General features: G+C 49.6%; 1 protein-coding gene across 22 annotated transcripts in view; it reads right to left on the bottom strand.

The window, feature by feature from the left end:
• The window catches only part of TPM1 (tropomyosin 1), a gene marked incomplete at its 3' end in the record, with an annotated part of 33,866 nt that extends 12,146 nt beyond the window's left edge, over window positions 1-21,720 (bottom strand). For 4 of the 22 annotated variants that reach the window (XM_083712876.1, XM_083712888.1, XM_083712884.1 and 1 more), the window contains exons 1-6: window positions 20,182-20,719; window positions 18,514-18,639; window positions 5,266-5,399; window positions 3,299-3,416; window positions 2,737-2,807; window positions 1,419-1,494 (exon numbers count right to left, since the gene is read on the bottom strand). In XM_083712876.1, coding sequence (XP_083569002.1) covers window positions 1,419-1,494; window positions 2,737-2,807; window positions 3,299-3,416; window positions 5,266-5,399; window positions 18,514-18,639; window positions 20,182-20,295 — 639 coding nt within the window. In that variant the 5' untranslated portion in view covers window positions 20,296-20,719. Of the gene's footprint in view, window positions 1-1,418; window positions 2,417-2,736; window positions 2,808-3,298; window positions 3,417-5,265; window positions 5,400-11,638; window positions 12,035-18,513; window positions 18,640-18,809; window positions 18,936-20,181 lie in introns of those variants that run through there. The other 18 variants (XM_083712879.1, XM_083712882.1, XM_083712883.1 and 15 more) reach the window with 12 other exon arrangements.
• Between the last annotated feature and the right edge of the window lie 370 nt (window positions 21,721-22,090).

The raw sequence follows: 22,090 nt of genomic DNA, 5'->3' as shown, positions 1-22,090 counted from the left end.
CTGTAGATTAAGCAGACCAAAGGAAGGTCAACTGAGCAGACCTGAGGTGGCAACATCCAATATCTTTACAATCACAAATTGAAAAACCACTAAAAATAACTGCATGGGAGGAAACCAGCAAAACTGCAATGCCAGGAGTAAGTGTTCAGGTTTCATTGTGCAAGCCCAAGCAATAGCCTGTTGTAAGCTAAGTGATTAACAGTTGAAAAGCTTATAACAGGAATGGCCCTTCAAATATTGCTGGACTCCCAAATCCCAGCACCACTGACCATTAGCCACCCTGCCTGGGTCACTGGCTCCCCACCCTGGCTTATAGCTCTGGCTCAAACCAGCTGTATCTGCAGGACTGCACAATCTCTCTCATGCCCGGGAGGGCGGGAATATTGAAAGAAGTTTGCACTACAGCACAGAACTCCTGACACATGATGATTAAAAGATAGCCTATTGGGTTCCTTGTTCAGCTTCATAATGCTACAAGCCACAGTCACAGTCTGTTCTTGAAAGCATCCATTGCCGATTCTCAGAAATCTAGTTAAAGGGTCAAAGACACACAGCTTTCATCTGGCAACAAGTGACTGTTGCGCTCTCTCTCTTTTTAGAATAGTAATAAGAAATCCACTTTGCAACCCTAAACAAAACTGTCATTATACTGTTTTATTACAGAATGCTTTCACAGTTCTGTTTTACTGTAGGCCTCAGTAGAGAGAGCAGTGCTTTGCTTGCAGATCTCAAGTTCAATCCCCAACACTTCTCAGTTAAACAGATCTCAAAACAGAAGGACATGGAAATGTGCTTCTTTGCCCAAGACCTGACAGCAGCCCTCTGGACACAGCTAAGTAGAGGAAAGAGTCATCTGAGGTAGCTTCAAAACCCATCCAATCTGTATTGTATTCACTGCAAGTATCACCTTGGGAGCTTTGGGTGATTAAGGTTACATTCACACCATACATTAGAAGTGCAATGATACCACTTTAAATGGTCATGGAATTCCCAAGGAATTTTGGGAGCTATAGTTTGTTAAAGGTGCTGAGAGTTACTAGGATACTTCTATTCCCCTGCAGAGAGCTACAATTGCCAGAGCTCCCTGTGAAGAGGGATTATTAAGCCACTCAAGGAATTGTAGTTTCAGGAGGGAAACAGGGGTCTCACTCTCAGCAGCCTTAAGAAACTGCAGCCCCCAGATTTCTCTGAGGGAAGCCACAACTGTCTAAAGTAGTACCCTAGTACTTTTAATTGTATGGTGTGAATGTGGGATTAGAAGCATCAGAAATAAGTGGCAAGTAAAATATTTTAAAAAGAGTACTCAGGAAGTAAATTCCCCACTGGAGGCGCCAGGACTTACTTCAGAATAAACATTCTGACAAGTGGCTTGGAAAGCCCATCATGTAACATTTGCACCTTTCACAGCTAGACCATACCTTTTCTGCCTGAGCTTCCAGCGACCTCAGGTTGTTGGTCACAGTTTTCAACTCCTCTTCAAGTTCAGCACATTTGCTATTATTTTGGAATGGAGGGAGGAAGGGGGCCAAGAGGAAGAACAGTCATTGGGGGAGGAGGGAGGGAAAGAGAGGGAAGAAAAGATAGAGAAAAATGAAAACTGAATCTCAGAGCTTAAGAAAGGGCCTTGAAAGAAGCTGAACCCACTTGAGATCAAAGAGATAAATTAATCGCAGAACCCAAAGTTGCTTTGAAGGACTCAAAAATATTGTCCACAAATCTGCTATGCTACTGGGCCATCACACACTTGCTCTGGGTTGGGTGAGCCAAGAGTCCCTGGTGGAAAGGCCCCCAAACGAATGCTGCCACATTTCAGCAGGGCCAAAATGGCAAGTTTCAAACTGTTTGCAGAGCTGCAACAATCTTTTGTCTTGATTTTCCATGGAATTCTCTTTCTGCACTCAGGAGCCAATGGAGATGTGACTTGTACAAGCACTACTGTGGGTTTTAAAATAGCCAGGTTGCTTCAGAATTATTTATTCTGCCAATGCCAGATGTTTTGGACTAAGCTCCCAACAGCCCAAGCGGCAGGTGTAGTCCAGAACACCTGAGGGCTAACTTATACAAAACTCTTCAACCAGCCCAGGAGGTTCAGCTTCTTCTTGGGGCTCGATCAGCTACAAAAAAGGTTAAGCACACACCTGTGCACACACACGCCGGCATCCACACCAGAGACGAGAGAAAGCAAACACAGGAGAGGAAGGAGAAGGATAAAGGGGAGATCCAGCCACTACTGCTAAGAGGCATCTAACTAGAAGGTCAGGGTAGCCAGGAGATTTGGGTGGCAGCTAAAAAAACCTGATCATTCGGTTCACAGATACAGAGGTATGTTGTCTCCAGTACCTTCTCCTCAGCAGCCATTAATGCTTTCAACGTTTGATCCATTATCCTTAACTGTTCCTCCAGCTGTCGGGCTTGGCTGTTAGTGAACACATGAAAATGCACAAGAGCCATTCACAAAACAATCCGTGTGCGAGTAAAAAAGCATGCAGTGACCCAGACCAAATAAGAGAGGCCCCCAGAGGAAACGATTCAGACACCACGGAAGCGCACAGACGTACGCAGGCGCAACGACACGCGCACACACACACTCAGGCGTGCCAAGGCATGCAGCAGACCCCCGCAGCTGGCGCTGGAAGATAGCCGTCCCGCACCAGACACTCATGTACTGCAACATACATCACACTTGCCGCATGGACCCCAGAGCCCTTTTCTAATCGGCCAGGCGGTGGCCCCTACCTTTCTGACAGTTCAGCCCGCTCCTCCGCACGCTCCAGGTCGCTCTCAATGATCACCAGCTTACGAGCCACCTATAGCAATGGGGAAAGCAGAAGGAGGGGGGAGGCTCAGGGCCCAGCAGCAAGATGGAGACTGTGATGGAGAATCATCTCCCAACAACATCTGGAGGGCAACAGGTCAGGGAAGGTTGCCCCAAGTAACTGTGCTGCTCATACTTGAGACAGGGAGGTGGAGAGGGAGACCATTTCAGAAGGCAGGAAGCCAAGGTCAAGTCTCCAGCTTCAGGAGGTGGGGTACAACTCCCAGCGATCCTGCCCTTGTGAAATTTCAGCACACTCTCTCAAATGCTTGCTAGGCAAAAGGCATCACTTTCCGCCCCGCTCTTGTGGGCTTCCTCCACAAAGCTTCTCCGCTCAGATCCTCGCTGTCTCTCAGTGGGTCACCCTGCCACCCCATGCCTTCTGCAGAGCATCTCAAGTCTCCCTACTCACTGATCCTCCTTGGAAACAGCAGCCGAACCAAATAACCTCCCAAGGGCCCCCGGCTGCGCTCAAGTACCCACCTCTTCATACTTGCGGTCGGCGTCCTCTGCAATGTGTTTGGCCTCCTTGAGTTGAATCTCCTGGATCTCCATCTTCTCCTCGTCCTTCAGGGCTCTGCTCTCAATGACCTTCATTCCTCTGGAAGGCAGAAATTACAAGGGTCGAAGGCCCATTTGTGTCTCAACAATTCTGCTCCCCCTCACCCCCCCCCAAAGTTATTTCTGTGACCTGTAGGCAAATCAGCACGGCCTCTTTGATTTTGCCTAACTTATGCTTCCCTGGATAGTCCTGGGATATAAAGTACCTGCCTCCAAAATCTTCTGCAGCCATCGCTCTGGCTAGGGAAGTTTCAACAATTCTAAAACACTATTAAGGACTAGAAACTTCCCACAAGTACCTTCCTCACTGGTGGGCTGAAATTTTGGTTCCCCCTCTAGCTCATTGCACTTTTGGGTACCAAAATTAAACTTCGAGATAGTCCAACTATCTAGTACATGTATGGCTGCCACTCACTCGTATGGGAAAGAACAATTTGGTGCCTCTGCTCACAAAACCAATCAATTTCCTTTATTCGACCGATAGTCAGAAATAAAACACAGAAATAAAACACAATACAGAATTATGAACTAAAACATCATAGGGGTACATGAATAAGGTAGGGCCACAGCACTAAACCTCTCACAGATAACCCACATCAAGGCATTCAATTGTACGTTTCCGACGTTTGAGTGCCAGGAAAAGGAATTTAGCCACTGACAAAGTTGTTTTCCTAGAAGACTTATTTAGCAGATATGCTGTCTGCTTTCCTCTTTGTCGGGGACTAAGCTGGGGTAAGTATGGGGTTATAAGATACTGTCTTAAATCGTTGTAGAAGGGACAGCTCATTAAAATGTGCTCTGTGGATTCTACCTCACCCAACGCACAATGGCATAATCTCTGGTCATATGGGACTCCTCCATATCTTCCCTTCAGAACCGCCGAGTCAAGAACATTCAGCCTAGCCGCGGTAAATAGTCTGCGGTATTCCACGTAGTGGATATCCGCCAGGTAGCGAGCTGGACCAGCTCGGTACATCTGCTCCCCCAGAAACAGCCCAGGTTTCACACGGGCTATGTCCTCCTGTCTCGCAATATCCCTTAATCTTTGGGCGATCACCGCCTTTGCGTGGCTATACGTCATGGACTCTATATAAAGGGAGGACAACCCGCACTTCTGCACTTCCTCCACTATCTCCCCTTCCCATGGAGATTTAAAGTTATCCCTCAGAATCAAGGGGGCCAAACCCACCGGTCTGAACTGCTCACAAAACACACAGCTACTTACAGCAACAGGCTATTTGCTAGTTTGCTTTAAAAAAAGGGGGGGGGGAGAGCCAGTGTCCATGGAATTCCCGTTTGCACAGAGGTGGCGTTCTGAGGCACTGTATGCATCAAGAGGACTGTGTAAGCCAGCCCCACATGCTTCTGGGGCTGAAAATGGTGTGCGGCTCAGTGGTCATGCATGCCACACAAAGGGGGAGTTAACTGTATAAATTTGGAGAAATTTAATAAAATAATACCCTGGTGGACTGGGCCCCATGTCAGAGTGTGTGTGCATGTATGTATGCTTGTGTCCACATTCACACCATAGAGTTGAAGCACAATGATACCACTTTAAAAGGTCATGGCCTCCCCCCCCCCTAGAATTCTGGGAGCTGTAGTTTGTTAAGGGTTCTGAGAGCACTTTGGCGATCCCTGTTCCCCTCAGAGAGCTACAGTTCCCAGAATGGTTTTACAATCCCTCTTCTCAGGGAACTCTGGGAGGATATGGATGTGTGAAGATGCCATTCAGGTGCCCTCTTGCCAAGATATGCTGTGCATTAGGGTGCGTGGCCCAACACAGCCGAGGCTAAAAGGCAGGCCAGGCCACAACAGCTGCTATGCTCCTGCCTCCCAACTGAGGTGTGGTTTTTTTTGAGATTGGACAACAGTTGGAGGGCTATCCCCACCTTTCGCTCTCATCTGCCGCCTTCTCAGCCTCCTCCAGTTTCTGCAAGGCTGTTGCCAGGCGCTCCTGGGCACGATCCAACTCTTCCTCTACCAGTTGGATACGCCTGTTCAGAGAAGCCACATCGCTCTCAGCCTGCGGAGAAAGGAAAACACCATCACTTTTGAGGGAGCCCAAGAGGTGGTTGGGAAGCACACTGTGAAGAGGAAAGGAGACCTCAGCCAGCTTCCCCCCCCCCCCAACATGGCGTCCTTCAGGTGTTTTGGACTACAACCCCCAGAGCTGTAAGTCTGGAACATCTGGAGGGTGCCAGGCTGGGGAGAAGCAGACAGAAACAAAATAGGGGAAAGTGGTGTTTTGAGGGGTTAGCAGAGAATAAGCAACCAATTATTAAAGTAGGGGATTCTTTAAAAAAGCAGACTGTGGCCATGTGTGTCCCCATCACCACTTGCCTAATCTGTTAGAATATTTCTCAACTCTTTCCTTTTCATGCGAGTTACTTCATGATACACCTCAGGCAGTCTGATCCTTCACTCACTGAGGGATCAAGAGCCACTTTCACTTATAGACAGTCAAAGGAAATGGACCCCCCATCTTTTAGAGTTAAAACGTGAAGGAACTACATGGGTCTTATAGATCAAGGGCAAGAACACGAAGGGTGGGGAGACGAGGCCCAGCAACTGCCCTTTACAGGTGTGCTGCCCTGGATGCAACTCCTCCTGCTTCCAAAATTTAGATCAAAAGTGGCCAACACAGCACCCTCTGTATGTTGTTGGACCCCCAACTCCCACCATCCTCATTGACCGGTCATGCTGGCTGGGGCAGATAGGAGTTAGGGATCCAACAGCTTCTAGAGGGCACCACGTTGGCTACCATCATTCCAGATTTCAAACTTCTTGGGGCAGAGAGCTGTCTTCTCCTTCACACCAGCCTGACATACTTCCAGACTCTTTGCTCAAATCATGGAGTAAGGACGGAAATGCATTTCCCCCATGAAAAGCTTTGGGGTCTCTGCAGGGCATAAGCAGGCCATGGGAGTTTCTGGGAGTCCTGGACACGACCCAAAGAGACAGCTCAGACTCCTGGCTGATTCTCCAGGGCTGGGCTGATGCTGAATCCACAGCTAAGTCAGCAAGAGAAAAAACCACAGCGCATGGGGAAGTGGCCTGCACTCTCAGATCCTCTGTGCCAGAAAGGGCACCAGTCAGTAGCTCCAACCCAACTTGTGGTGGCCCACGTGCCAAATATCATCCTATCGGGGAGGGGGAAAGAGTTCAATACTTTTTATACAACTTGTCAAGGGACACCTTATTTTACAAGGAATGTCATTCCCTACAATTTTTATTCTAACATGAAATATGAGCAAACCAGACTACCTAATTTTAAATACTTCCACAAGTTCACAGCGACGTGTCAACTTTGATGGAAACTCCACTGTGTGCAACAGAGCTTACTCACTAGGAAGTGGGTTTAGGACTGCAACCTAAGCCACATTTTCATGCTCTTCTGCAAACTCAGTTGCTGTGGTTTTTGATGCAAAAGCCCCACTATTGCTTAGGATCTCCACTGCAAAAAGATCAGGAATAAATACAAGTTTCTGGAAGTCAAAAGGGCGACGCCACATTTCAATGCACTGAGCTCCTGTTCACTTGGGTGGGGCCTGCACAGAATTACTTCCTGGGCTGGCTTGGCTAAAGCAGAGTCCATGTGTGCTTTCTGAGGCTCTCAGTGTTACAGCACTTTCATCTCTGGGGAGGGGAAAACTGGCAAACAACCCTGGTCTCAAGTGTGGAAAAAAACCGATTAGGCAGCCCAGTTAATAATTACATCAAAACTGATCTCAACCCAGTTGCAGTCTGCAGTGATTAAAGGTCAGTATCCCACTTCCTGTTCCCAAAGCAGAAAGTCAGCAGAGGCTTGCTTGTAGTTTCCTTGAAAGTCCCAAAATTATGGCCTTGCTCTCTCCCCCCCCCCCCCGCCTTTCCCCCCTCTTTCTGCAAAGCAGGGATTTTCCTTATATGGTAAAGAAAACTACCCATGACACCGGAGGGGCACTCCCAGGGCTAGCCGATAAACACAAGTTTCTGGTCTGTGTTTGCTCATAGTTTCACTATGAGAAGACCAGGGATTAATGATTGCTGCTGGGCTTGACAGCAACTATTTCCCTCCCCCTCCAGTCGTCATTCTGAAGTGAATGGGAAGGGAAAGGCACCCTCCACCCTGCAGAGACTACCCTTCAACAACTCTGCTAGTTACCTGATCTCTGTGTTTTAAAGGAGTATCCTCACAGGATTTGGAATTTGCACAATACACTGGCCATTTCTTACAGCCTGGCCTTTAAGCGCTTGCCTGCTCTCCAGCCCGGCACTGCCATTCTGCAGCAGGCTAAACAACATTTTTTACAGACTATCAACTTTTGTGGACTTGCTTAAATGACCTTGGCTTTAAAACTCCTTGGGTTGATTATATATCCCCACCCCCACCCCAGGATGGCTTCTACATTATTTTCATGCTGCCGGAATTTGTTAAATGGGTTGATCTGAACATGTGCTTTGGGGGATTTATTTATTTATTTTAAAAAAATGAATCATGTTTGCTTTAATCTGTTTTTCCTACTGTCTATTTGCTGCCTCCAGTCTCTTTGGAGAAACAAGCAAGCAAGAAAAATGTAAAATATACATACAAGGCTTCCTTAACAAGCAACGTTTTTTCAGATGCTGAGATGAGCCCCCAGGCATAGGACTGTGGCCTGAATTGCAAAACCATCTACGTCAGGGATGGGGAAACCTGGAATCCCAGCAGGCAGCATGGCCAATGGTCAGAGACGGCAGGAGATGGAGTCCTGCTCCATCTAGAGCCCACATCCCCAAGCAGCCCTGGCTCCGGGTTTCCCCTGCCCCTCCTCTTCTCATCCCCACCTCCCTGTGCTTTGCATGGTGATCAAGCAAACAAGTGGGTCAAGTGCCCTTAAGTCAAGCATCCTCCCCACACGGCACCTGCCCAACTAAATGTTTGCTGCAGAGAAAAGGGCAGGATCCCAGCAGGCAAACAGGAATAGCAATGAAGGCCCCACCTGCACTATACATCCCTTTTCATGGCCATGGCTTCCCCAAAGAACCATGGGAGCTGTAGTTTGTTAAGGGTGCTGAGAGTTGTGAGCAGACCCCCCATTCCCCTCAAGAGAACTACAGCTCCCAGAGTTCCCCAAGAAGAGAGATTGTTAAACCACTCTCCTAACACCTCTCAGTAGCCTTAGCAAACTACAAGTTCCCAGGATCCATTGAGAGAAGTGTTTGAAGTGTTTGAAGTGCTTGAAATGGAGGCGGGAGGGAGCTGCTGGCATCCTGAAGATTTTGTTGCAGGTGCCCCTTTTTCCCCAGCTTGTGTTTTAACCCCCACAAAAAAAACCCAAGTCCTGATCTGAAAACCTGTATGGCAACCCTGCGTATGGCAGCCATGTGAAACTCAGCCTTGTAGCGAAGGAAACCAGATTCAAAGATGTTCACATTGGTTTTTCTAAAAAAAATGGCACCAACATCAATATGCATATTTACTTAGAAGTCAAGGGAGATTATTCCCATGAACACAGGATCACAGCTTGAAGGAAACTGGTTAGCAGTGCTCAGGGAAGTTGCCCATCACCCAGGCCTCCATGATGTCTGAGTCACCAGTTGCACCTGCACAAGGCGGAGTTCTTTTGTGGGTGAATCTCAGACAGCACGCTTGAGAATTTGCAGCCCAGACAGCACAACCACACACTAACAACCTGAAGAGAAGGTTGCACCAAAAGCAGGGCAGGAAAGTGCACAAATTGGGGTCTTTTTCAATAGTAATGATGGCCAAGTGGAATCTCTGGAGAGTTTTGTCATTTTAAGTACACTGTTAACCTGCAGAATTATCTGCCACAGGGAGTTGTGGTGTCGAGTAGCAAAGCCATTACTTACACCAAGAAAGGACACAACAAAAGGTGGGGGCATATTCTCCCAGATTAGGAGAGCCAGGGCAGGAGCAATGACCCCCAGATGTTGCCATCACCCAGCAAACCTGGCAGCCAGCATGGCCAGGGTTCAGGGAAGGTGGAGAGCAGTATTCTAGCAACACCTGGAGCGCCAAAGTTTGGCTGAGCAACTCCCCTGGCAGGCAACAAGGAATGCCATGGGGGTGCATGAATGGTCTGGCCCTCCCCCATCAGCCCCCTTCATTCCCACATTGGCCAGGGAGAAGGGGGGAGGGAGGGAAATGTTTTCCCATAACCAGCACCCCTCATGCGCCAATCTGCTCTGCAGAAGTCTTTTCTTACTATTGCTATTTTTTGCTAGCCTACAAAGAGAACTGGTAGGGCAGATGATGTTTCCATTCTGCAGGATGCGGCCATCCGATGGGCCATTGTGAGAAACAGATGCAGGGCCAGAAGGGTCTTTGGCCTGATCCAGCAAAACTATTCTTATGCTCTTTGATCTGATCCAGCAGCAGGACTCTTCTGATGTTCATTGGGAAAGAACTCTAGTCCGGAGTGCGGAACATCCTCCAAATGTTGCCCGACTACAACTCCCATCATCCCTGCCCTTGCTGACGACTGCAGCTGATGGGGGAATGGAATCCAACAACTTAAGGAGGGGCAAAGGGTCCCCACCCCCCTGGTCAACAAATTTGCACAGGTATAACACACAATGTGGTTTGCACCCAATACTGTGACCCTGTATTGGGAACATTCCAAAATGAATGTTCAGCTGCCTTTTGAGGCTGGGTGCAGTGCAAGATGTGCACAGAGGGGGGTGGTCTCTCCTTCATTGGGGATGGAGGGCCACCTATATCAGTGATTCTTTAGCTGTGGGTCCTGCGTTGTAGGCGGTTGGACTGTATGACCACAAGGGTCATCTAGAGTCTAACCCTCTGCAGTGCAGGAATCTTTTGGCCAACGTGGGGCTCAAATCCACAACCCATTCTATGATTCTAAGTGGCATCAGCTGTGAAAGGCACAGAGAGGGACACACACACACATGAAGGAACCATCACTTTCTACTTTGGGAGCAAACATGGGTGGAGCCAGAAATTATTTTGGCGGGGGCAAGCTTTTGTTGCAGGGGCAGAACCAAGGTATCTGCAAATAAATTGGTCAGTTAGTTATTTCTATTTATTTATTTATTTACTTGATTGGGGGGGTGTGTGCAGCCCCCCTCGTTACACCCATGGGAGCAAATCCCCCAACATTTTAAAGAGAAAAGTTAATAGGGTGCAGAGGCTGGACACTGGGTTTAAGTTGGGGAGGAATTCAAGTCTCTGCTTAGCTTTAAACGATTTCTGGTTTGCATTGACTAAGTCTCTGAGCCTCACCTACCAGCCCCCCCCCCCCAAGTTTAGGGAAGGGCGCTAGCTCAGAGGGGGAAAGAACAGCAGCTCAGCCCCTTCTTCCAAGTTCGATCCTTAGCAGGCCCAGGCAGAGCTGGGAAAACCTCCTGCGCAAATCCCTGGGGAGCCCTTGTAGCCAAGATGCTCCAATGGTCCCACTTGGCATCAGGCAAATTTCTGGGTAGGCTATGAGGCTGGCATGCCAATTTCTGCTGCTTACAAGGAAGTCCGGATAAACCGGAATCAAAGTGTGCACATTAATGCATGTCCTTCACAACCATACTGTTTTGCATGGATTTTACTCCGTTTAAAAAAGCAAACACTTAGAACCCCCTCGCTGTGCCCAGAGCCCCGCCTTCTTCATCCCAGAGGTGTAAAGGTGGGTTTTGCGCTGCCCCGAATTCAGATTTTCAGGGGCATGTGGTGCAGACTTGCCCCTTGCGCCACCCCGCGCAAAGCAATCCTAAACGGTAACTCACTTCCTCTCCGAGCCTGAGCCCCAAGCGACTCCTGCAAGGCTCTCCTCGGCCTCGGTCGAAGCCGCGCCGCGCCAGGCTCCCCTTGCAAGGGCCAGCTCGCTTCTCGCGGGGAACTTCCCCAAAGCGCCGCCTTTGTTCGCCGAGGCGAGGCCATCGCAGCATCCCCGGCAGCCCCCTTTGTCTCCCGAGGAAGCTTCGGGGAGGCTCCTACGGGGCGCGCCTTGCAAAGCGCGAAGGGCACGAGGCCCGCGGCGGGGAACGGGGCTCCCTCTTGTCTCCGGGATGGAAGGGCTCCCGACTCCAAGCGGGGCTCCCCAAGTCCCTCCTTGCTAGAAATCCGAGACGGGAGCTGGAAAGAGAAAGACCCCTCCCTTTCGCGCTCCGCGTCTTCCCGGTTCCCAGGCGAGCTGGATCGGGGGCTGCCGGCGAAGCGCGCGAGGCTCCCCAGAGGCGCAAAGGCGCAGGAAGGGCGGGCGCCGCCCTTGGGAATGCGGCGCCCGGCGCGATGCTCGGGGGATGGCCGCCGCCGCCGCCGCCGCCGCCTACCTGTTCGCGCAGCGCCCGCTCCTCGTCCAGCTCCCGCTGGAGCCGGCCGGCCCTTTCCTCGGCGCCGTCCGCCTGCTCTTGCAGGCTGCGGATCTTGCGGCGCACGGCCTCCAGCGAGCTGAGCCCCGCCGCCATGGGCACCGCAGGAGAGAGCAAGGAGGCGAGGCTGCCAGAAGGGGAAGCGGGCCGCGGCCGACCGGCAAGCAGCGCGGCGCAGGGCCAGGAGGCAAGGCGGCGCCCACCCCGGCTCCTCCCGCCTCGCCGCCTCCGGAAGTCCGCCTTCCCGGCCCCGCCAGCGCCCACCTGCGCCGCCAGGAGACGCCGCGTCTCGGCGCGGAGCCGCGCCCTGCCCTGCAGTGGGCTGCGCGGACACTTACTCGCAAGTAAGCCGCAGTCGTTTCAAGGCCGCATCTTCAGCGCCTGAAGAACCGCTCAAGCCCAACCAGCATCACCGAGATCTGCGGGACTTCCTGCGGGTGAAATGCGCTGCGGATCGCGCTGCGTAATTCCTCGCCAAAGTTATATGTGGAGACCTCCACCCCTTTTACACTGTTAGTTTGGAAGTAAACCTCTCGCCTTATTAATTTTTAAAAATCAATAATATATATATATATCCGCCTTGATTGTAACAAGTGGAATTGTAAAACCAGTGGAATTCATTTCCTAGAATTCCTCGGGAGTGAGTCCAGCTCCAGTTCAAAGCCGTGGGATTTGCTACTGAGTACACCTGGTCCAAGGGGTCACAAAGAGTCAGACACGACTAATCAACAACAACAAGCATGTCCATGATCAGTTTGCATGCAGACACAGTTCCTCACATACTTTTTTTGCAAGGCCCACAAAATCTTACAGTGGAGTAAACACTTCTGGGATCATGCTACGTTATCTGCTTTTGATTGCCTCTCTGCATTGGTAAAGGGATCCCTGACCATTAGGTCCAGTTGTGGCCGACTCTGGGGTTGCGGCGCTCATCCCACTTTATTGGCCGAGGGAGCCGGCGTACAGCTTCCGGGTCATGTGGCCAGCATGACTAAGCCACTTATGGCGAACCAGAACAGCGCACGAAAACACTGTTTTCCTTCCCGCTGGAGCCGTACCTATTTATCTACTTGCACTTTGATGTGCTTTCGAACTGCTAGGTTGGCAGGAGCAGGGACCGAGCAATGGGAGTTCACCCTGTTGCGGGGATTCGAACCGCCGACCTTCTGATCGGCAAGCCCTAGGCTCTGTGGTTTAACCCACAGCGCCACCCGCGTCCCTGCCTCTCTGCATAAGAGTACCCAAATATTTCCCCAGTGAATGGCCCTGAAGAGGCAGGCAACCTCTGGACAGGTCAAGCTTGCATGAGGGATGCTCTTTCAGAAACACCTCTAATCCCTGCTTCAATAAATCTAGCATGTCAGGGTTATGCCTTAGCTTGTTTTCATGGGCGTACTAGCTATCTAGATGTTTTTGTATCAGTAGTGGAATGTATTAACCAAGTAAATATATTAACCATTTTTGCACATGGAGGAACAATCCTGTCCTGTGAGCCCTCCCTTGCTACCTGAAGTGGAATATCTCTGACACGAGATGAGAGAACTTGGTATTGAATGCAGCCGGATCTCGCGTTTCCCAAGATGCAGCCCCCTGACCCACATGACTCTTGCTTGGGTAGCAAGGAAGGGTCACCTGGCCCTGTTCCTGTGCTGTGGTGGACTAAGCGGCTTTTCCCAGGCCTGTTCTCCTGGAACTGCCCCTGCCCCAGCCTCTCTCTCCTCTTTGTACTAAGGCAAAATGCCCTGGGGCAGGAATGGGTGAGAGGTTTGGGGGCTTGCTGCAGCAGAAAAGGGGGAGGGTGGAAGTGAATGGAGACTTTCCAGAAAAGGTGCACAAGTGCCACCTGGTGGTCAAAGATTCACAGCACTTCCAAGGTGGAAGGTGTTGTCTCCCAGGGACAGATGCTTTGGCTCAAAGTGATACTACAGCAACATTTCCTGGCTTTAAACCATCTAAAGAGTTGAGCCAGCTGTCACAATAGCACTGTAGGAAGTAGTTGCCAGGGACTGAGCCTGCTAAAGATTCCCAGCATTAATTGTTTAGCAGGCTACCTAGCAAGAGCCAGATATGCAAAAACAAGGCAGACTCCCACCAACAGAGATTGCGAAAAGGCCACCATAACAATGCAAATGAAATGGGAGGACATGAAATGGAACGCCCTCCCATCAGATGTCAAAGCGATAAACATCTACCTGACATTCAGAAGACATCTGAAGGCAGCCCTGTTCAGGGAAGTTTTTAATATGTGACATTTTAGTGTATCTTTCATCTTTGTTGGAAGCCGCCTAGAGTGGCTGGGGATACCCAGCCAGATGGGCGGGGTACAAATAATAAATAATAATAATAATAATAATTATTATTATTATTATTATTATTATTATTATTATTAGAATGAAAGGTGCTTGTCTACGTTTCTGGAAACCATTATGGGAGATATGCAGTGCAATCTTATGCATGTCTATTCAGAAGCAAATCCTGTTGTGTCTGATGGATATTACTCCTCAGTCTGGAAGGGTGGAGCTCAGTGGCTTTGCATGCAGATGGCCCCAGGTTCAATCTCTGGCACCGCCAGGTATAGCTTTGGGATTTCTATTGTCTGAAACCCCACAAGAACTGTTGCCAGTTAGTTCATCTACCTCAGTATTGTCTCTACACTAAGGGTCTGATTCAGTACAAAGCTGCTTAGGTTTTTAGGATTGTGGCCTTAATGCCACTTAGCATTTGCTGGCATTCAAATCATTTCACATGCCTCATCTCACCAGTCCTCACAAGAGTCCTGCAAGGTAGACCAATATTATTACCATCTCTATATTGGTCTATGTTTGCAGGGAAGGCTTAGAGAACTTGCATGAATTCTGACAAGTATGCTTGTTCAAGATAGCAGCAAACAGAATTGTGGCCTCTGTGCAACTCTAGGTGTGTTCGGTGGGGGAAGGGGACTTTACAACCTTCTATTTGGGAAAGAGCAAAGAGGTTTTAAATTGGCTCTGAACATGCTTGTGTTATAATGTAAATGGAATGGAAAAATTGTGCTTCTCCCCCTGAGAAAATAGGAAGGGGGAAGGAGCAGGACTTGCTGGGCTGGAGAAAACTAGGAAGAATACTGGCCGAAACACAGGGAATGTCAAACCAGAGAATCGCCTTGAGTTGAACACTCCATATTCCAGAGTCATTCTAGGACAGGGGGGGCTTAGTGACAGCAGGATGCTAAAGTGCTGTCCAAAATACTCCAGATATCTCCAAGGAGTTTCATAGCAACAAGGCACAGGGGGATTCTTGGCACCACCAGAAAAACCACAGTGGAGGAGAGTCGAAGGGCAGTAGAGGAGATGCCTTGTGCCATCGCCATTCCTTCCTTCTGATTGCAGAACCAAGTGGAGAATACCGAAAGGATGCCTCTTGTAACTGACTCCAATTGGCTGGTCTTGGGGGTTTGGTAAAAAAATGAAAGTGGATCCTAAAGCCTGCCTATTCCTGATCTCGTCCAGTAGTGCTGTCTTTGACTGGCAACAGCTTGTCAAGGTCTCAGGCAAGGATCCTTTAAAGCAGGCTTTGCCAGTCTGGTGCCCAGCTGGCTGGAGTTGATGGCAGTTTTAGTTCAAAACCTGGGGGAGGGGGACACCAGATCACCAAACTTCTACAGTGGTACCTCGGGTTAAATACACTTCAGGTTACATACGCTTCAGGTTACAGACTCCGCTAACCCAGAAATAGTACCTCGGGTTAAGAACTTTGCTTCCGGATGAGAACAAATCGTGCTGTGGTGGTGCCCCATTAGCTAAAGTGGTGCTTCAGGTTAAGAACAGTTTCAGGTTAAGAACAGACCTCCGGAACGAATTAAGTACTTAACCCGAGGTACTACTGTGCATGCAAAAGCCAGGGGTGTCTGCCATTGAGCTATGGGCTTCTCTTTTTCTGCTCGCCCACAGGGAGTGGTTTCCTCCCTCCTGCCTTATCTCCTGATATGAGCTATGACAAGGGCTAGCCAGGGTTTCCATTTGACTAGGATTTGCAACTTCAGTTAAACTTTGGCTTCAAATCTTGGTCAGATGAGTCGCCAAGTTGGGTGTGGTGGGTGTTGGCCTATGGCAGAATCAGCTCCTCCTCAGCCCTGGTTTAAGCATGACACCAGGTATATATATATATTTAAAACCCAGTAATTCGACAACCTACCTGGCTGGGACTGAGCACTTAGCATCTACAGAAACTTCTGCCAGGTTTTCAGCCCCAACCAGGTGCGTCGTCTCTGGTGACTGTGTGAGCAACAGGAGGACGCCAGGAATCCAGTCTGTGACATGTGGCTCTGGCACACTAGTTGTTTCTACATGTAGATGTTTCTGCTTTTAAATACAGCTGCATATTTAAACTGAGCTTCAATTGTTTGCTTTAAAAATGAATGGAGAAGTCTGCAAGGAGGGTATTTTTTTAAAGAGAGAAGCTGCTTAGCCCTCTTCATTATAACAATTTTCTTTCCACAAGACAGGATGTTCAACATGTTCAGAATTATATCCTACGGAGGTCGGCACATGAAAAATATTGTTCTGGTCATCCAAATGGATTTTTAGTTGAAAGCTGTGTTCAGAAGCCAGAAGGAACTTGGCCTGCTCACCTTCCTGGGAGGGAGGAACCCCCCTCCCCACAGATGGCCATTTTGGATTACCATAAACCTCCTGAGGAAGTCTTCAAAACACACACAGGCACTCAGGGCAGAAGTGGAGGATGGAAGAACAGGCAGATTTCAGCTGCCATTTCAAGCACCTGGGGAGTAAGCCCCAGATTACTCAACTCACCTTACTTTTGAGTATAATAGTATAGGATTGGGCTGAAAGGCTGCAATCCCTAAACACTTACCAGCCAGCAAGCCCCACCCCACTCAATCTACTCAGTGGGACTCGTCCTGAGTCAACATGCTGCACGAGTAGTACTGATCTCTCTCTCTTTCTCTCTCTCTCTCTGTGTTGTCTGTCTCTCTCTCTCCTGATAGCAAACATAGTTTTCAAAGCAGAGCAAGTTCAGATGGGGCTGCCTGTACTACAGCTTTCTGGCAGTGAAGGCTTCTGAAAGTAGGATCTGTGACAATTTAGAACAGTAGGGCACACCTTTACAGTAAAAGGGCACCTGCCAAGACTCTGCTGACTGGAGGAGGCCACGCAGGAACAGGATAGCAACACCCTAAAGTTACTCATTAAGCCGTTCCCTCCCACTACAGGCAAACCAGTGTGTCTCAAAGGAAGTGATTTGGAGGCTGACTGCCGTCTGCTTTGCCCATGACTAATGTCCCCGCAGTTGCCCAATCCCAGCCGGTAAAGGTGATCTCACTCCAGGGAGCCCTTCCTCATGCACACTCATTTAACATCCGTCCTTCCCTAAGCATTTTTCTGAATCAATCCAGGAAATTATTTCCTCTCTAGGCAAGTTGGCCTTCTAGATCAATCAGCACTGGATCTCCTTTTGCTGCTTTCTACAAAAAGAAACCCCACACCTAAAAGGTACAGGATGGGAAAAGATGGGGAAGGAGCTCTCACTTTCCTTTCAACATTTGCAAGCCAATGTGCCTGCTTTCTGAATTAAAGGCAAATGGCAAGAGTCTCCTTCTGAGAATCCAGTAGCATTTCTCAGCTCTCCCCAGCCTTCATCTGAGACAAGCCATTTCAAAATAGTCTGCATTCTTTTCCTTATAAGGAATATCTCCCCTGGATCTATATGCGGTTCCTTTGAACAAGTTAAATAAACCGGCTGGCTGGAATGCTGACTTCCATCTATAGAATGCCACATACGGGGGAAACACATCTGAAGCAGATTAGACGCAGCCTGTCTCTGAGACGAAGAGTCATTCTGTGGTTCTATGGCTGAAATTAAGTCAAACAGATTCCTGGGCACAAGACTTTCTTTTTTAATCCTACACAATGGACTGAGCAGAAATAAGAAAGAAGTTTGTCTTCCAACTTGCACTGGATCGTCTTCATTTAACACCGCACTTTTGCCCATTCTTTCTAAAACCACTTATGTATATGGAAGTTATGCTACCATTTTTCAAATGAGAGAAATATAAGTGACATCATCTGCTTGGGATGTGCATCACTCGCTCTAAACTTGGGAGGACGTCTTTACTTGGAAAGAATTTCCCTTGCACCGTAATGGACGGGGAGCTACAAATGTCTGAGAGTTACATGCATGGGACTATTTAATACTCATCAAGGGGTAGACAGGTGGGCGGAATGAGAGGCTGCAAAGGGTGCAGCTCTCACCCATACCATATAAAGTGCTGAGCTATATATAACCCCGATGCTTATTCTCTGGATCTATCTCCTGCAGACTGCAGACCCAGCAAGTATCACCTTCCGGGCTGAGTTCTCACAGCTGTAGTTTTCTTGACAAACCTTCTGACTTTCAAAACCAGAAGATGGCTTGGAAGTTAAGAATCATTGGCCTACCTGTACCCTCAAATCCTTAAGCACAGACATCTTTTGGTAACCTACTGGGTATCCATTATATGCATTGGAGCCTCAACTCAACAACCCTAATTATTTACACCCCTTCTCTGTTTTATGTATATCAATACACATTGACCCCCGAGAGACATCTTTCCCCTTTGGTTATGAAGCAGTAGCACTTCACACGCTTGGAGGTACCAAAAATGAACAAATGGTACCCATGCTCTTTGGTGATGGGGTGACTGTCATCATGCAAGGAAAATGGTCTGTTCCTGCCCATCCGCCCATGTCAAGAGATGTCTGGCCCTGAAGATGGACTTGGGTGGCCTTAGAGATGGCATAGGCTGTTGGCAGCCCAAATGTTAGTGGTGTGTGTGATGGTGGAAAGGGAAGGGTACTCACATCTGCAGCTTTTTTCTCTGCCACCTCCAACTTTTCCTGGGCATCTTTCAGGGACTCAGAATATTTGTCCAGTTCATCTTCAGTGCTCTTCAGCTTCTTTTGCAGAGACACCAGCTCATCCTCCAGCTGGTTGTGGCGTGGGGAAAGCAGGGAGGACGTGTGGGAGAAGGGGGTGCAGCAGGCAAGGTGATCGCGCACAGGAGAGGTGCAGGTGCAGAAGGACAGATGGACAGAGGAGGAGAGAAGGAGGAAAGAGGGAGAGAAGGAGAACCGTTAGCATTCTCTCAGCACGGTACCTTGGTGGCCTTCTCATCCGCAGCCAGCAGGCTCTCTTCCGCTTTGTGCTGCTCTTCCAGAACCCGGTCCCTCTCATCCTCAGAGGCCCGCAGTTGCTTTTCCAACTGCAGAATGTCCTCCTCCAACTAGCCACGCATGTTAGAGGCAAAAGAGGAGGAGACAGACAACACACTCAGATGCATTTGTGTCCAGGGACATTGCCCTGCCTTCAGCCACCCTCTTGGATTCCTCCCACCCACCCCGGAATTAGCGGGCACAATATTTTTAAAAGTCTCCATCACATGGGCAGACAAGACCAGAAGCAGGAGAAAAGGCATTAACCAAGTGGCATGTGAGATCTGAGCTGTGGACTCAGCCCCATCCACAGGCCAGTCAACACCCTGTGCTATAGTTATTGACTTAGAGGGTTTGGTTGTTCTTTTTATTTTTTAACCCCACTCTGGAGATCACTTTAAAAAAGTGGGGTGGGAGACAGTCCCTGATTTGAACTCTACCCCAATTCAGCTATACTTAGTCACTAGTAAATCTTGCTGAAACCAACAAAACAAGTTATTTGTGAGTAACTATTTTCAGTGGGGCTTAGTCATGACAAGCTTGAGCTGGCCTGGGCTGATTGATGGCAAGGACCCTCATGCCCACTTGGAAGTCAAGCAGAACGGAACGTTGGGGCTTCCTCCCACAGGGAGGTTGTGGGCTCAGTCCTCTAGGCATGCCTCCTCAGGATCAGGGCCCCTGAGCCCAATGGGCAGCCTCACCGCCTGGCCTTCTGCATCTTTTCTCAGAAGTAAAATCCCACCCCCATGGGATTTTACTTCTGGGAAAAGAGGCTTCTGGTCCTGCTGTAGGGCTTCTGCGCCTCTTATTGCAGTGAAACTAGTTTGACGCTCAGAAAGCTGGCAGGCTGGCCTGTGACTCCGTTTGTCAAAAAGTCCCAGGGCACACCCTGCTTCTCTTCCTCCACGACCTGGGAGCCGGAGCGGGGCCTGCTACTGTCGAGCCACCGTCCGGAAGTGTTCCCCTTCAGCCAAGTGCTTTCCTCAGGAGGAGGTGCGGGTCCCTTCTCTCCCGTGAGCCCAGCTTCTTCCAGGGGCAAAAAAGAAAGACACCCCCAACTTTGGGCAAATTTCCTCGACGGCCCACCGCGCGCCCTCTTTCTTACAAAGCACTCCAGAAACCCGGGAAGGCAGCCCGTCGGTCTGGAACCTCCTGGAGATCCACGGACCTTACTCCGGAGGAAACACGTCGAGAATCGGGAGGGTCGTTTGCTGGCGCGCCCCCCTCGCCTTCTCGGAGGGTGGTTCCCCACATTCCCCAGCCCCACTCCAAACTCCCTCCACTCCCCTGCGGGGCCCCGACGGGGCGTCCGCCCACCTGCTTGCTCCTGTCCTCGGCCGCCTTCTTGTCGGCTTCGGCTTGCTCGGCCCGGTCCAAGGCGTTCTCCTTGTCCAGTTTGAGCATCTGCATCTTCTTCTTGATGGCATCCATGGCGGCGGCGGCGGTGGTCGGGGGTCAGCGGCAAGAAGAAGAAGAACGTCCCGGTTCGAAGGCGGCGGCGGCGGCGGACCTGTGCGTCTGGCTGCTGCTGCGTCTGGAGCTGCCTTCCTGGAGGAGGCTGGGCTGCGCGGAGACGAAGGGCCGGGCTGAAGTGCGAGCGCCTCCCCAGTCGCGCCGGGCAGATAAGTACCGCCGTCCCCGGGGGCCGAGTGCATTCCTGGAGACATCCAATACTTTTTTGGGAAAGGGCTCGCGCCGCCCTTCCTCCGCCCGCCCGCCTCCCCAGCCCTCCTCCTCTCCTTCTCCGCATCCTTTTCTCTTCTCCCTGCCATTTGATCCCAGAGATGCCTATATAAGGGCAAAGAGGGACGGGGCGAGACGGCAGGAGCCGCCGCTGCTGCTGCCGGGGAGCCTCCGTCCAACCTCGCGGCCCGACGGCGCTTCTGCTTCTTCCCCCAAGACGCGGCCCAGGATGGCCCTCAGCAGCCTGGACGGCTTTCCCAGGAGGCGAGGGAAGACCACCACGCCTTGGACGGCCGTTGGGCTCTGCCTGGCCCCTTGCTGCCTTCCACCTCCGCCGTCGGAAGCGGGAGATTCCTCCGAGCGCAAGTGGCCAGCGCGCCCTGCGCCTTCCCGTCCTTTGGGGCATCTTGTGAGAAGAGGGTGATGGAAACGATGGACGCCCCCCTCCCAGGCTCTTTTTACCTTTATACAGTTCAGGGGGAAGCGGGTTCAAAGGCAGATTCAAGCCATTAAGCTCTCCAACTCCCTTGGATTAATTGATTGTATTTCCTAGATGCTTTTCATTCAAATGAATCCCAAAGTGGTTTGCAAACAATAAAGAATACAGCATAACAGAACCTCTCAAGTACAGCATAAACCATATAAAATAATTAACAAATCATCAGTGAAACAATTACAATCTCTTTATAAAATTCTTTACTGATAACCCTGAAGAAGGCAGCCACCGAAATCAAAGCTTGAAGTTTGGCAAACTCAAATAGACTGATTGGTCCTGGAGTGGGGAGGGAGGCAAGCTGGGATTTTGCCTTCCCCACCCTTTTGTAATTGTTATGTACTGGAAATCAATAAAATTATACTTATAATAAAATTTTGAAAAACCAGTTAATAGCTATGGAACACTATTAACAAAGCAGCAATGAAAAACAAGCTAAGCATCACAATTACAACAAAAGTCATTATATATGGCATTTATAACCTATAAAACATGAATCTTTGGGCCGCTCCTCCCTCAGCCTGATCTACCTCATCTTGGGAGGGTGGCACTGAAGGTAAGAGAGCTGGGCTCTATAGAGGAAGGGAAGGCAATTTCTTTTTTTGAGGGTTGCACTCCCTTGGGCATAACCTTCCACAGGCTGCATGCCTATGGTGGGCGAAGCCAGGGACAAAAATGTTCTGGATTAACGGATCTGGAATCAGGACAACCTGGCTTTGATGTCCACCATGGCTACTACCTCTGGTAAGAATGCCTAGGCTTGACCCGGCTATAGAGTTCTGCAGCTTGCCACAACAGCAGCAAGAATACTCATCGCAAAGTACTGGAAGACACAAGATCTACCCACCCTGGAAGAATGGCAGATGAAAGTAATAGACTATATGGAATTGACGGAAATGACTGGCAGAATCCGGGACCAGGGAGAAGAGTCGGTGGAAGAAGACTGGAAGAAATTTAAAGACTATTTGAAGAAATATTGTAAAATTAATGAATGTTAAAATGATGTCAGATTGAAACGAAGTGGTTTTAGCAACAAGGTTAAAATGAATA

This window comes from Podarcis gaigeae, assembly GCF_964106915.1.
Source record: "Podarcis gaigeae genome assembly, chromosome: 14".
Taxonomy (NCBI): Eukaryota; Metazoa; Chordata; class Lepidosauria; order Squamata; family Lacertidae; genus Podarcis; species Podarcis gaigeae.
Note: the sequence above shows the minus strand (reverse complement) of the source record. Positions and strands in the feature narration are given on the sequence as shown.